The sequence below is a fragment of the Salvia splendens genome, chromosome 8 (genome assembly GCF_004379255.2).
Source record: "Salvia splendens isolate huo1 chromosome 8, SspV2, whole genome shotgun sequence".
Classification (NCBI taxonomy): Eukaryota; Viridiplantae; Streptophyta; class Magnoliopsida; order Lamiales; family Lamiaceae; genus Salvia; species Salvia splendens.
Window position 1 is genome coordinate 34,270,299 of NC_056039.1, and position 13,751 is coordinate 34,284,049.

Here is a 13,751-nt window from a genome sequence, read left to right on the forward strand (position 1 = left end):
CGAGAGCCTTTCGGCTTTATCTGGTGGTAGACCTCGCAGACCTTTTCCCAGAAACACTTCCGAGATTGTTGATTCCCGACGATGGGATCGTACGAGACGGTGATTCAGACGTTGTACACCGCCAGCGTTTCGAGGTTGTTGTACGGATGCCGGCCTAGATCCTCTTCCTCCTCGTCCTCGCCCGCCTGGGGTTGTACACCGCCTCGGCCACCTCCACCGCCTCGGCCACCTCCACTGCCTCGGCCTACTCCCGGCGTGGGATCAACGGGAAAATCCTCCCGGATCTGGGATAATCCCTGCGAATACCGCGGGGCGGAGGGACGGACATATGCATCAAGGTCAAAATTGGGTGGTTGGTACTCCCCTGGCGTCGCCGAACCCTGGGTCCCCAGCGTTGACGAACCGGAACCGCCCAATGTGTTGATCATGGTCTCCCAATCGCCGAACGCGTTGAGATCCCACCCGCCGGAGCCGGAACCGTCGTAGTTGCCGTCGCCGTCGCCGTCGCCGGACATCTTGAGTTGTTATATGAAAATTTGAGAGAAAATTTGAGAGAAAATTTAGATGATAGGAAGAATAGATGTGTAGTTGTGTGTGAAATGAGGATGAGTTTAGGAGTATTTATAGAGTAAAAAAATTAATTAAAAATAAAAAAAATTAAAAACAAAAAACAAAAAAACAGTATTATTACCGTTACAATTTTTTTTTTCTTTTATTTTTTTTTATTTTTTTAAAAATTCGAATTTTAAAAAAAAATATTTATTGCGTCAGCACGTGACGACGCCCACTCGCGGGCCGGCGAGTGGGCGTCACGCACGACTCCGGGTCACGCCACGTCGCTTAGGCACGTGGCGAGACAGCCCGTCTCGTGGCTCGACGGGACGCGACGCGGGACGAGACGCGGGACGGCGCGGGACGGGACGGTGAGCTGCAACGCGTCACGCCGGGGTCCCGTCTCTCCGGGACGGGACGCGAGACGCCGACGAGACGCGTAGTGGATGGTCTAATTATTTTTAAATTATACGCATTCATTCAAATAAATATGTCTATTTTGGCTGACCATATTAGTCTTATGATAATTCATTACTCACTCCCACCCTTATATCTGTCATTTATTTCTATTTTTATATATTCCAAAAAATTTGTCTATCTTTATTTTTTTTATCATTTTTAATAGTGAACCATATATTCCATTAAATTATTTTTATTGACATTTTATTATAAAATTAATACTTCATAGTATAAAAATAGGATTCCCGTTCCATTAACTTTTTTAACTCATTTTCTATTTCATTTCTTAAAACTCGTGTCAGCTCAAATGGTGACAAATTATTGGAGACGGAGGGAGTATATTATCTAAAAATAATGATTTATTTTCAGGCAATACACATTCATAAATCCCTATACTTTGATTGTTTATTTGGACTACACTTAAATCGAAAGTTTTGCCCTTACATGAACTGAATCGATTATAAAGGACCTTCGAATTTGGTTATTTTATTTTAGATATGAAATATAGATAGATATTTAGTGTTTATCACAACAAACATAACCATAAAACTAAGCAAATACCAACTCAACAACGCTCTCTTCTTCACATGAATCCTAGATTTACCGGAAATTAACTAAAAATACAGCTTGCTACTATCGCTACAACACGGCGCAGCACTCATTGCGGCGAGCGACCGTTTACAGCGACGAGACAACGAAACTGAACGCTGCTGCACAGTCTATGCTCACTTACTATACATTTAAATCAAGAGACGCTCCCATTTGGCACACATACAACAAGCAGTCTGAAAGGTAAAGCTGGCTGTGCTTCTGTACGAAGGTGTTTATGTATCAGACGATACCAATGCTTGAGTATGAAGGGTAAAGCTCGAGCTACGAAACATCATTACCTACCAATACCATTAACGGAGAGAAAAAGAACTTCTCAAGCGTGTCTTGGTGCGTTGTCGTGCAGCTGTGTTGATCTCACATTCGGATCATCCTGCTATGGACAACAATATATAAGTAAGCCCTGGATTGGTGAAATTACAGAAACATTTGAAGTAAACCTAACAATCCCATGAACTAACCCGGATGCCATAGCCGAAATTTGTAGGGCGGAAAAACTCCATATGCCCCTTCAAGGATGACCACAAAATCAGAACGAATTATCGAAGCAATGGGAAAAGGAAAAAGCTACACGACAAAGAAAGTTACCATTCCAGGCATTGTGGGCTGAGTGCCATAGTAGCCATCGTGGGTAGGTGCAATGGAGTTCAGCTGGCCCTAAAGAAGGTAATAACTTCAGATTCCATTATTACTAGAAAGAGTTAATAGATGTGATTAGAGGACGTACTAGTCCCTGAATGGCTGGTTGGTTCCCAAAGTAACTATCACGTGTGGGACCCATTAAGTTCAGCTGTGCCATTCAAATAGAGGGAAACCAAGTTACAGTGAGACAATTAGAACTTGTGTACTTTTTCATGTATAATTGAAGGTATGTTTCTTACCATTCCCGGAGCACCTTGATGATGACCAAAAAATCCATCCAGATTTACAGGTCGAGAACTCAGTTTTTCCTAAGCATTAAAACAATGACTGATTTAGGCTTACAGGTCGAGAACTCGGTTTTTCCTAAGCATTAACAAGAAGCAACAATACAAAATCTCATGTTTGCACAAGATTTATTTTAGGCATATCTCAAGTAAGAAACATTTCTACAGAAAAAATGAGCACGCAACAACATTGACGTACAATTTGTTGTAAGCTATCTGCCGTGCCAGCTGTAATAACATCTGGCTCCATGTTAACCTGCAATGCAGATAATGCATGACTTAAAGATATAGAAAACATAAAAGAATATGTATTTGATTCAAGACAAACCTTTCTCTTCTTAGTTGTATTCTTCTTCTTATTTGTCTTGCCCAAACTCCCACTTTGAGTGCCATCTTCTATGCACAAAATACCCGGGGAAGCAGAAGGTCCAGCTTCTAGAAGATTCTTACTGGAGTAGTTGGCATTCAAACAGTTCTCAAAAGCTTCATCAAGTGCACGAAGAGACAGATTGTAACTCTCTTGTGATAATGATCCTTCTTCACCAAATTTCATAGCCCTTTGACAAAGATCATTATATTGCTGCAGCCTTGAGTGCACCTGCTCAGACCCTTCCCCCATCGAGTATCTGCTCTTGGCGTCTTTGGTCCACCGTTTCAAAATATATTGTGAAGGTATTGTCGAGATGCCACAGATTTGAAGAACTATCATTGCATGTCTACAAAGGAAACCTTTCAGTTCAAATAAGCGGCATATGCAGGACACTTCAGATTTCAACTCGTTCAATGTGACAATAAATTCTTGATTCCTCTCATAATCTTGTACTTTGAAAGTGACCACTGCATCAACCTGTTCCTCTTTCTTAGGTATACATGCTACAGCACCCAATACCTCAACTTGAAATTTCCTCAATACAGAAAGAGTATAAAGGCTAGCTACATGCTTCTCGAATGGTGAAGGGGACTTCAAAGCAGGCTGCTTATTCCATGTATCAGAAGAGGCCTTTGCTTCCTCTTCATACCTATCTTGCAGAATGGCATCATATTGTTTTACGAACTCTTGCACAGTTGTTTTCTTATGTACATACTTGTCAAAGAAAGAATTCACACTATCTGACCGTTGACCTGTTGACATACCAGCAAAAAATCCATCTTTAGTAAAGTTAGGCACCCACATTTTGTGATCTTCATACAATGACTGGATCAACTCATTGTCTTTTAGTTCAAATCTATCCACCAGCTTGAGCCACCTCTTTTCAAACTCCTCCTCTGTCCAAGACCTATAAATGCATTTTTCGAATTTAGATATGAAGTTTTCGTTCTGTTTGATTACACTATTCAATGTTTCTGAAATCTTTCCCACTACATGCCACAAGGAGAAAAAATGAAGAGTGGATGGAAAAACATCTGAAATAACAGACTTGAAAACCAGTTCTTGCTCAGTGAGTATAATTTTCGGAGCCTGGCCACCCATAGCCTTCAACCACATTCTCATGACCCATGAATATGTCGCCATGTTTTCTTCAGAAAGCAAAGCACATCCGAGTAGCATGAACTGATAGTGCTGATTGACCCCAACAAAAAGAGCTAAAGGCATTTTATACTTGTTTCGGATATAGCTGGTATCAAAAGACACGACATCACTGAAATTAGGATAATCATGCCTGCTTTTGGCATCAATCCAAAATAGACTCTTCAGGCGTTGATCGTCACCAACATCCACTGCATAAAAGAAGTTTGAATTTAGAGTCTGCATATGGACAAAAAACTCAAGCATAGCACTCGCCTCCACTGCATCCATTGCCATACTCCTGCCCTTTTCAAATTGGCCTCTGGATTCATGTTTAAGACCGACTGCACTTTTATATTCAGCGAACTGTCTAGCCATTGCAGCATACATCCTTCTGGTCTGTTCACTTACAGCTTGGGCAGGTAAAAGTTCGTGGTTATGCTCTTTCTCAAATCTATGGATTATCCATTTCCCGTCGGACCTTCTCTTAACATGCATACTTGCTTTACAATCTGTCTTGGAACATGCTCGACGACCTGTAGCATTCTCTGAATCCTGATTGGTTCCTTGTCTACTGCGTGGACGGTTCAAAGATTTCTCATACTCACGCTTTGTTCCATATCTAGAACATGCATATTTTGCATCGATGAATTCCCTTGATGTTTTTGAACGGCGGCTATTCTGAATTGCAGTATTAAATCCCACGGATCTAGCATATTCCTGATAGAAAGCATAGGCGTCCCCGTGAGACTCAAATTCCATACCAGGAAGTGGCTCAAGAATCGTCAGATCTTTAAAATCTATATCGGGTAAGGGAGAGTTCACATCATCAACATCTTCAATGTGCAACTTGTCCTCCTCTCCCATACTCTCACCCACTCCATCTACATTAAGGGGCTTCTCTTCCCCATCTAGCATATTAACAATTCCATTAGGCTCTTCTAAATCCTTATCATGCTCTCCAGAAGGCAACCTAAGATCTATATCCATAAAAACAACCTGTTTTCCTGCAATAAGCTGTTGTCTAGTGACCTGTAAAATTAAACATGATTTTGAGCTATGTAGAGCATTATAAGAGCTTTGATAATGTTCTGCATTTATTTTTCAGTTCACTGCCACAAGAAAAAAAGAAAAGGAGCAATATATATCAGATAAGAAGTTAGATTGTGCTTTATTCGATGATTTCTCATGCTCCCCTTTGTCACTGGACGCAAGAAATAGCCACCACATTCACCGTTATGCACACGGGCATATACAAGGCGGTAAGTAGAAGGTGGAAAAGCACGTACCAGAGTACATCTTTTACAAGGGCAGAAACTTAAAGAAGATAGTATGTTAAAATTTACAGAAGAGGATAGATTACAGTAAGTGATTTAGCTCAGTATCAAGAATGTCACTGCAATTCAATTCAGCACATCATGATACACCAATGACTCAAAAACACAGGAATTCCATACAGAAACTGCATAAATCTAAATAACTGAATCCCATTAACTCATTCTTAGCCTTCTCCTCATACAATTTGCCTTCCTCTGTAAACCCTAAGGCCCCTACCCTCACCACTTCCACGTCCGAACAAACCAGCTCTGTATTGATAATAGTGCTATCACTACCAACATAACCATCACCGACCAACACTAACATCGGGTAGCTAGCTATTGACAACATGTTAAAAATAGGCAGCTTTTAGCTCCAAGCACAAAAGAAGCAAGAGCCAACAAGCCTAGATAGTACATTATAAAATTTTCACCACATTTTGCGAAAAGAAACAGCACAAGAGAATGAACAAACGAGAAAAACACTACGTTCAGGCAAAATCAATTTTCGAAAAAAGAAAAAGTAAGACAAGGAGATAAAGCTAAAAGGCGGCATGAATTTGAGCTGGAAATCAGGGGAAGTTTTTGCGGTTTTTTAGATTGATCATTAAGCAAGAAAAGGCAACGAATTGTCGAATTGTTTGAGCTGAAGAGAAAGGGAGGGAGAAATAGAGGGAGGGTGGAGGGAAAAAGTCGTTATGGAGGTGGAGAGTGGTGATTACCTGCGATTTTTATAGTAGAAATCTTCAGAGCTGCAAATCCACGCGAGGGTTTGGGCGAGTCGACGATGTTTTTCCCCAAATTTGGAGATTAGGGTTCTCTCGATTTGTGATTGCCACTCGCTCTCCTTCAACACTCTCTCTCACTCGCTCTGCCCTTTTCTCTCTCTAGCGCGTGCCTCTCTTCTCCATGCCACAGCACACTTTTATTACTCCACATATTGCAATTATTTATTTGGGATAATTAAACATACATACAAAATATTTTATTCTAATTTTAATTTTATATAAAACATTTAAGTTTATACAATAATTAATATAATAATTAAAGAAGAAATGTTTACTTGAAACACTAATAAAAGATTTTGTATCATTTATACGAACTTAAAACTTATTTTACTAGTAATTTAAAACATCAGTGAAATATTTTGTGCGTAAGTGTAATTAAGCCACTAGAAACGTTTCGTGCTTTTATACTATGCAATCTACGGAGTGTAAGCATGTCATTTTAATGATCTGCGATGCCATATGTGAGTGTTTAAGTATGACAAACAAAATGTGTAATTGTTCGGAAAAATTAATAATAAGACCCTTAATTCTATGGAAACATATACATATAGTAGTTTTTTCTTGAGAACTAAAAATAATTGTGTTGAAGGTACGAAGCTGTAAGAATCACTTAATCCACTAATGGGCTATTGCTCCCATGTAATCATTATATTTTGTAGAGTAGATAAAATCAATATAAAAAGAAATGAAATATTTTTGAGTGTATCTCATGTAAATTTCATTTTATTTGCTACTAACCCATTGAAAATACAAGAAGCTATAACTGTATCCAAGTAAAGTTTCATTAATACTACATTATTTCATAAAACAGATTCATAACTATTTAACCACATCAAAAATCTAAAATGTTAGAGTGACGTCAAAATAGATTAGACCTAATTTGAACTGGACGTGTCTCCACTCAAGAAAAAGGAGATGTCATATTATTTGATGTAAGCTTTATTGTTACTTTCAATAATTATTTGTGGAAATAATATCCTTAAATACATACCCCACATTAATCAATTATATGTGGAAATAATTTCCTTAAAGAAAAAAAATAGAACTAGAGGCTTGATACCCATCCATATATTTTGGGAATTTATTGCTTCTCTTATGAAAATTATTTGCAGAATCTTTTTCTAACGGAGCAAAAGTATATCTTTTACATATTCCCTCCATCCCCGTGTCCTAATTTTTCATTTTGGTTTGTCTCATATTAATTGTCATACTTCTGTTTTACCAGTAACCATCTCACATTCCACTAACTCATTTTTACTCATATTTTTCAACTCATTTTTATTACATTTCTTAAAACTCGTGTCGGGTCAAAGTGTGACGCATATTGGGGACGAAGGAAGTACTATTTTTCAATTACGTGGTATACATTTAATTACCCATGTATAATTATGGATGACTCCATAAATATGGAATACCGTAACTATACATCTAATTAATTTAATTTCGTAGAAATTCAAAAGTAACATTATCCAAACTCACAACTCTGACCTCTATCTCCAAAAAAGAATAGAATGACAACATTATCTAGCATAGTTAAATGGTATGTGACCTCATGTTTATAGCATACGATATAAGATAAATAAATACAATAGAAAAGGACCATGTATATTTCGACTATCCCAGATTAATTGAGTCATTTAGTGACAAAAAAACGTTTCAATTACAATTAATAAGAGAAGAATAGAGTATACTATCACAATCCCTAGAACATGGAATTTCAAGTACTAATGGAATTAAATAAATGAAAAAATTATCTAAAGGAAGCAAGAGAAAATTCCACACGATTTCAGCCAATACTGAATCTGGACGTGATACCATTGTGATAGCATTTTTATGTGGAACTTCTGTACTTGTCATTGTCCATATCAAGATCACCCATTTTAATAAAACACCACCTCTCCCTCTCTCTCACACACACTCTTCCTAGTGCTCTCTTTTGTCTGCATGCTTTGCCCAACCTCATAGTATTAATTTTTGCCTAAGAAATGTATCGCCTACTTCAAACAACTCTAAGAAACGCCACCCAGGTTCCAATCCCACTTCAAGATTGATTTTTTCTTGTATGTAGAGGTGTATCTATCTACATGTATTGCATGCTAATTTGTATTTAGTCTTTCTGTTTTCAATTTTTTTGTCTTTTCATGTTGATTCTTGATGTATTTTACTGTATTTGAATTTTGTTTCTTCCCGCTCCATGGAGACAGATTCTTTGCTGGAGGTGTCTAATTTAACTTATTTTTTCATTAATTAGGGTGCTAAAATATCATAATTTTTGGGTGGGGTGGGGTGGGGTGGGGGTGGTTGGGGGTAAGATTGACTTCTATGGTGGATAAAAAATTCAATCTTTTTTACTTTCTTGATTGATTTGGTGAATACCTTAATGTTATGCAGTAAGAAGTGGTGAATGAATAGATTTTACATTTTTCTTGTTTCTTGGAAAACTTTTTACTTATCAGATTTCATACTAATGAAATATGTTTTGGGATTGAAGATTCTGTTGTGGTATTCTGTTTTATTTTGATCTTAGTTTGTGTATTTGTAGCTCATTCAATGTCTCAAATGATACATTGGTCAAGATTCAAGACGAAACGAAACAATAAAATCAACTAATTCGTAACTAGTAGTGCTTGTATATTGACAATGAGAGACTGAGTTTATGTGGATTGAGTGTAGCCCGAAGTTCTAGTGCTTGGATGGGCGGCTACTCTTAAAAACGACCTTAATGTCAATTGTTCTTAGTTCATATAGTAGTTCATTTGTGTCAGGCTTGCTGCATCCTTGGAATGTTTCCTAAATTGGATGTTTAATACTGTTTCCCTGTCTTTGAAGCCTCGTTTTGCTCTCTATGTCTAAGTTCGAGAAGAGTTGCGTCTTTTTTTTCCTAAGGCCAACAAGTAAAAGCTTGAGTGACTCGGTTTACTTTCTAGTTAATGCATTGAGTGAGTTGTGGACCTATTTTGGTGAATGATTTGGGCTCTAACAGTCCCAATTAACAATAACAGCACGCCCGAGATTGCAATTTACATCTCTGAGTTGATGTTTTGTGTGGTATAATATGATTTTTTTACCTTCGGAAACTAAAAATGCACCATAGATTGGGATTTTTGGAATTGGACCAGAAAATTCATTGCCTTGATGGCTTTAAACTTGGTTTCTAACGTTTAACCTGGATTAAAACAGGCTGGCTGCAATGTAAAAGATGTTTCAGCACGTAAAATCTTGCAGAATGATTTGGTTCGGGCTTTCACAGCTGCGAAATCATATGGTTCAGAAGCATCTGCTCAGGAGGATCTTCCATCACCTAATGAGAAAGAGTATGCGCCCTTTTCTTTTCTTTACTAGTTTCTTTGCATTTACCCCTTCGTTTTTTTCTATTCATAGCCATAAAGAATAGCCATGGCATGAAGATGATTCTTCATGAAATTGCCAGTTAAAATTATTAACTCTTTCCATTCTTAGCTTTAAGGGGCATGATATGCTAGCTCCCTTTACGGCTGGATGGCAGTCTGCAGACGTGAACCCTCTAGTAATCGCAAAGTCAGAGGTACTGAAGCTCTCTCGACATTTCAGTTTCATTCATAAGATTTCCAACTTTTAGTTATGATTATTTTTCTTTTTTGATTTAGGGGTCCTACGTGTATGATGTTAACGGAAAAAAGTATCTTGATGCTCTTGCTGGTCTATGGTCCACTTGTCTTGGTACTCACACACTCCCATTTCATACCCGACTATTTAAACTATTTTGTAGCTGCTACTCGATTATTGTTCTGTATTAAAACTTTTTGTGCACTTGAAATCCATTATGTTATATATCAGCAATCGTCGTGAATTTCACTGTATGCATGCTCTGGTGTTCTTGTAGGTGGCAACGAGCCTCGTCTTGTTGAAGCTGCAGTGAAACAACTAAACACCTTGCCGTTTTATCACTCCTTTTGGAACCGTACCACAAAACCCGCTTTGGTAAGACGACTTCCTCCCTTTCTGGAAGCCGGAAGCATAGATTCAGGACACCATCATTTGGATTTCTCTATGAATGCAGGATCTAGCGAGTGAGCTATTGGAGATATTCACGGCTAGAAAAATGGCTAAGGCCTTCTTCACGAACAGTGGATCGGAAGCCAACGATACCCAGGTTTTGATCTTCTTGGGCTCGACTTTCGTGTCCATCTTTCTTGATAGTTTACTATACTTTTATGCTTTTCCTGGTCTTGCAGGTGAAGTTGGTTTGGTATTACAATAATGCCCTCGGGAGACTGGACAAGAAGAAGTTCATTGCTCGATCAAAATCGTAAGGATTCCATTTCAATCATTGCTATGATACACTCACTATGAGCTTTCTTTTCCATTGACACCTCCTTCTCTAATGGCAGATACCATGGTTCGACGCTTATAGCAGCCAGTCTCTCCGGGTATGTTTGTTTCCCTCGAGCTTTCACAAATATAACCATCATTTGTATGCAGTGAGAACCGTTAACTGAACAAGGTAACCGTGTCTGACAGTTTGCCTGCTCTGCACCAGAAATTTGATCTACCGGCTCCGTTTATTTTACATACCGACTGCCCTCATTATTGGCGCTTCCACCAACAAGGTCGGGAAACTCTACTATACTAATTACCATATAATATGCCATTTCGTACGCCACGTTATCTGAAGAACCGAAGAATGCTTTCCAGGTGAATCGGAGGAGGAATTCTCGACCAGGTTGGCCAAGAATTTGGAAAACCTTATCCTCAAAGAAGGACCCGACACGGTAACTCATAGTATTAGATATCAACATCATATCACTGATTTTCCATTTTCTGCCATAATTTACTACAACAAAGTTTGACTAATTTATTTTCTTCAGATTGCTGCATTCATAGCAGAACCGATTCTGGGTGCTGGCGGAGTTATACTTCCTCCTGCAACGTACTTCGAAAAGGTGAGATTTTTTTTTTCACAAAATTGTGGCCCGGGATACATGCTATGTTATACTTGAATCTACCATAAATATGTAAGCAATGATGTCTACTTGTTTTGCAAATTTGCAGGTTCAAGCAGTCTTAAAGAAGTACGATATTCTTTTGATTGCTGATGAGGTAATATGTGCATTTGGAAGGCTCGGGACGATGTTTGGCTGTGATAAGTACGGAATCAAACCTGATCTGGTCTCCATAGCAAAGGTTCGTGTCATGACAAAATTGTGTTAGAAGTATTTCCTAGTTCTGTATTCGCTTATTATGGCTGGCTCTCGATATTGTACAGGCTCTCTCTTCTGCATACCTACCTATTGGAGCTATTCTTGTCAGCCCCTGATGGATCCGCGAATTTCTGACGTTAGTAAATGCTGGTAGAGAATGAAGATTATGACACAAAGAATTTACGTGGTTCGATTTACTGAAGTAAATCTACGTCCACGGGAAAAAGGGAGGGCAAGATTTTATTGCTTGATCTGTTTTCCACAGCTTACAAATACCAACTTGCTATTTGCTATATGGTGTTTTATCTCTAGAGAGCTTAACCCTCTTCTATCTGATCTAAGTTCTATTTATATCTTGAACTAAGATCGTGGCTTGCATCACCACCCTAAGTCGTGGATGTCGTGTAGGTCATGGCCTAAGATCGTGGATGTAGCGTAGGTCATGGCCTACGATCGTGGCCTGAGTTGACACCACGTGGTAGTGGGTGTGTTGGACATCCTGTATGGGTCCACTAACTCCTTGTTCGGTCGAATACTGAGACCGAACTGCTTTGGTTGCCGATCTGAGAGTAGAGCTTGATGCCGACCTGAGAGCAGAGCTTGATTGGATGGCTTTTACCGAGCTGTAGGCTGAGGCCGAACTCTTTGGTAATGCCGAACTCATACTCCTGCTTTGGTTGCCGATCTGAGAGTAGAGCTTGATGCCGACCTGAGAGCAGAGCTTGATAGGTTGGCTTTTACCGAGCTGTAGGCTGAGGCCGAACTCTTTGGTAATGCCGAACTCATACTCTTCCTTGGGCTTTGGGCTGATGGGCCGTCATTGCTGTTGGGCTTGTTTAGTACGCACCCCATCACTACCCCCCCCGAAAAGCGAAGTGAATCACTTCGGCGAAGCGAGTCACTTCGGCATTCTGGAAAAGGGTAAGGGGAAGGCTGAAGTCAGGGGACGTGCCCTGCGCGTGACTGCATTAAATGCGGCATTAAATGCGACAGTAAAATCCGGCCGTCGAATCCTGAAAAGGTGGGATATGAAACGGTGCGATGATTTGAAATCTTTTCCAAATCTGATAAATTCCGCCTTTCTTCATCATTTGAACACCTTTGCTATTGGCTTCTTCTGCACTCTCTATCTTTTGCGTGAAAAATTTCCTTCCGCTTTCAAAAATTTCCTCAGGATTTCTTCAAACTTTCAAAGAGTAAGAACCATGTCTGCTTCTTCTTCGTCTGAGTCTGGTAGCGGTAGAATAGGGGGTAAGGGGTCTTCTAGCCGGAAAGAATCCGGGGAGAAGACCGTAGAGTATTTTCACAGTATCTTGAGTAAGGATACTGTGATATCCCTTTACGAAAAATACTCTTTTCCTGGGGGGAAGGCGGTGGTTCCCGACGATGATCATAGGGCTAACGACCCGCCGGAGGGTTATGCCACCGTTTACGAAGCCTGCTTAGAATGCGGGCTTCGTTTCCCTCTTCCCCCACCTTTTGTAGAGCTTCTTGATTTTTTTCAACTCCCTTTAGGTCAGGTGACTCCGAATTCTTGGAGGCACTTGTCGGCTTTTGCTGCCGAACTCCGTAGGTTAGATAAGGATCTGTCTCTGCGGGCAATCCTTAATTTTTTCCAATTTAAAAGGAAGGGATCTTGGTTTTACTTGATCCCCTTACAGCCTTTTAGGGCATTCTGCAAAACCAAGTGGCCGAAATGGCAAAACCGCTTCTTTTTTTATAATAGGACAGCGGCTCCGGGCTTCCCCTGGAGAGGGCCGAAGTCCGTGATTCCTCACCCTCGGTTAGAACCATTGGCCGAGCTCGATGACGAGCTCAACAAGATTCCCATAGTTAGGAAACAATACACGGAGTCTGAGCTCGTCAAGGGCGACGTCGTGTTCGACATCTCGTCTTCGGACGAAGAGGCCGAGGGTGAGGATTTCTCTTTACCTTTATGTTCTACTGCTTTAACGAAGAAAACTAACCTTGCTTTCTTGCTTTTTGGCAGTGTTCATGCTGAACAAGGCTACCCGAAAATCTTCGGAGTCCAAGGAGCCGGAGAGGCCGAAAACCACCAGCTCGGCGTCTGATGCCGAGAGGACTCCGAAAAGGCAAAAAACCTCTTCGGATTCGAAGAAGCCGGAGTCAACTTCGGCAAAGGGGAGGGGGAAGGCCCAGAAGCCCCCGAGAGCGCCAGAGAAAGACGTGGTCTTGGCGCCTCCTTCGGAACATATCTGTGAGCCGTTTTTATGGCCCACGGACTTCGCCGAGGTGAATTCTCTTCTTGATTTTCTGGCCTTGCTTTTTTCCTGTATTTTTTGTGGTCCCTTTGTTGACTTTTTTCTTTATTCATTTTCAGAGGAACGATATGCTCTCCAAGCTCGTTGCCGTCGAACTCTCCAAAGCGTCCAATGACTATGCTGAGATGCAGA

At 40.1% G+C, this 13,751-nt stretch overlaps 2 protein-coding genes across 9 annotated transcripts; one reads left to right on the top strand and one right to left on the bottom strand.

Moving 5' to 3' along the window:
* Positions 1–1,451: 1,451 nt before the first annotated feature.
* Positions 1,452–6,267, bottom strand: LOC121744443 (protein FAR-RED ELONGATED HYPOCOTYL 3-like). 6 transcript variants are annotated; one of them, XM_042137982.1, is made up of 9 exons: positions 6,092–6,267; positions 2,875–5,085; positions 2,746–2,802; positions 2,502–2,570; positions 2,348–2,410; positions 2,209–2,277; positions 2,082–2,129; positions 1,906–1,993; positions 1,452–1,821 (listed from the first exon to the last, which is right to left on the bottom strand). In XM_042137982.1, exons 2-8 carry the CDS (start codon positions 5,041–5,043, stop codon positions 1,937–1,939), a joined length of 2,532 nt encoding a protein of 843 aa, XP_041993916.1. In that variant the 5' UTR covers positions 5,044–5,085; positions 6,092–6,267; the 3' UTR covers positions 1,452–1,821; positions 1,906–1,936. The 6 variants fall into 6 exon arrangements, with proteins under 6 accessions (XP_041993916.1, XP_041993917.1, XP_041993912.1 ...); XM_042137983.1 differs by having other exon boundaries at positions 1,902–1,993; XM_042137978.1 differs by having other exon boundaries at positions 1,906–1,996.
* A 1,764-nt stretch (positions 6,268–8,031) lies between these two features.
* On the top strand, positions 8,032–13,371 carry LOC121745393 (gamma aminobutyrate transaminase 3, chloroplastic). 3 transcript variants are annotated; one of them, XM_042139275.1, is made up of 14 exons: positions 8,032–8,184; positions 9,338–9,471; positions 9,617–9,701; positions 9,784–9,856; positions 10,020–10,117; positions 10,197–10,289; positions 10,372–10,445; positions 10,528–10,566; positions 10,658–10,746; positions 10,832–10,908; positions 11,005–11,079; positions 11,189–11,320; positions 11,403–11,473; positions 13,328–13,371. In XM_042139275.1, exons 1-13 carry the CDS (start codon positions 8,143–8,145, stop codon positions 11,451–11,453), a joined length of 1,062 nt encoding a protein of 353 aa, XP_041995209.1. In that variant the 5' UTR covers positions 8,032–8,142; the 3' UTR covers positions 11,454–11,473; positions 13,328–13,371. The 3 variants fall into 3 exon arrangements, with proteins under 3 accessions (XP_041995209.1, XP_041995208.1, XP_041995211.1); XM_042139274.1 differs by lacking the exon at positions 13,328–13,371 and having other exon boundaries at positions 11,403–11,574; XM_042139277.1 differs by lacking the exon at positions 13,328–13,371 and having other exon boundaries at positions 8,084–8,217; positions 11,403–11,574.
* Positions 13,372–13,751: the final 380 nt, after the last annotated feature.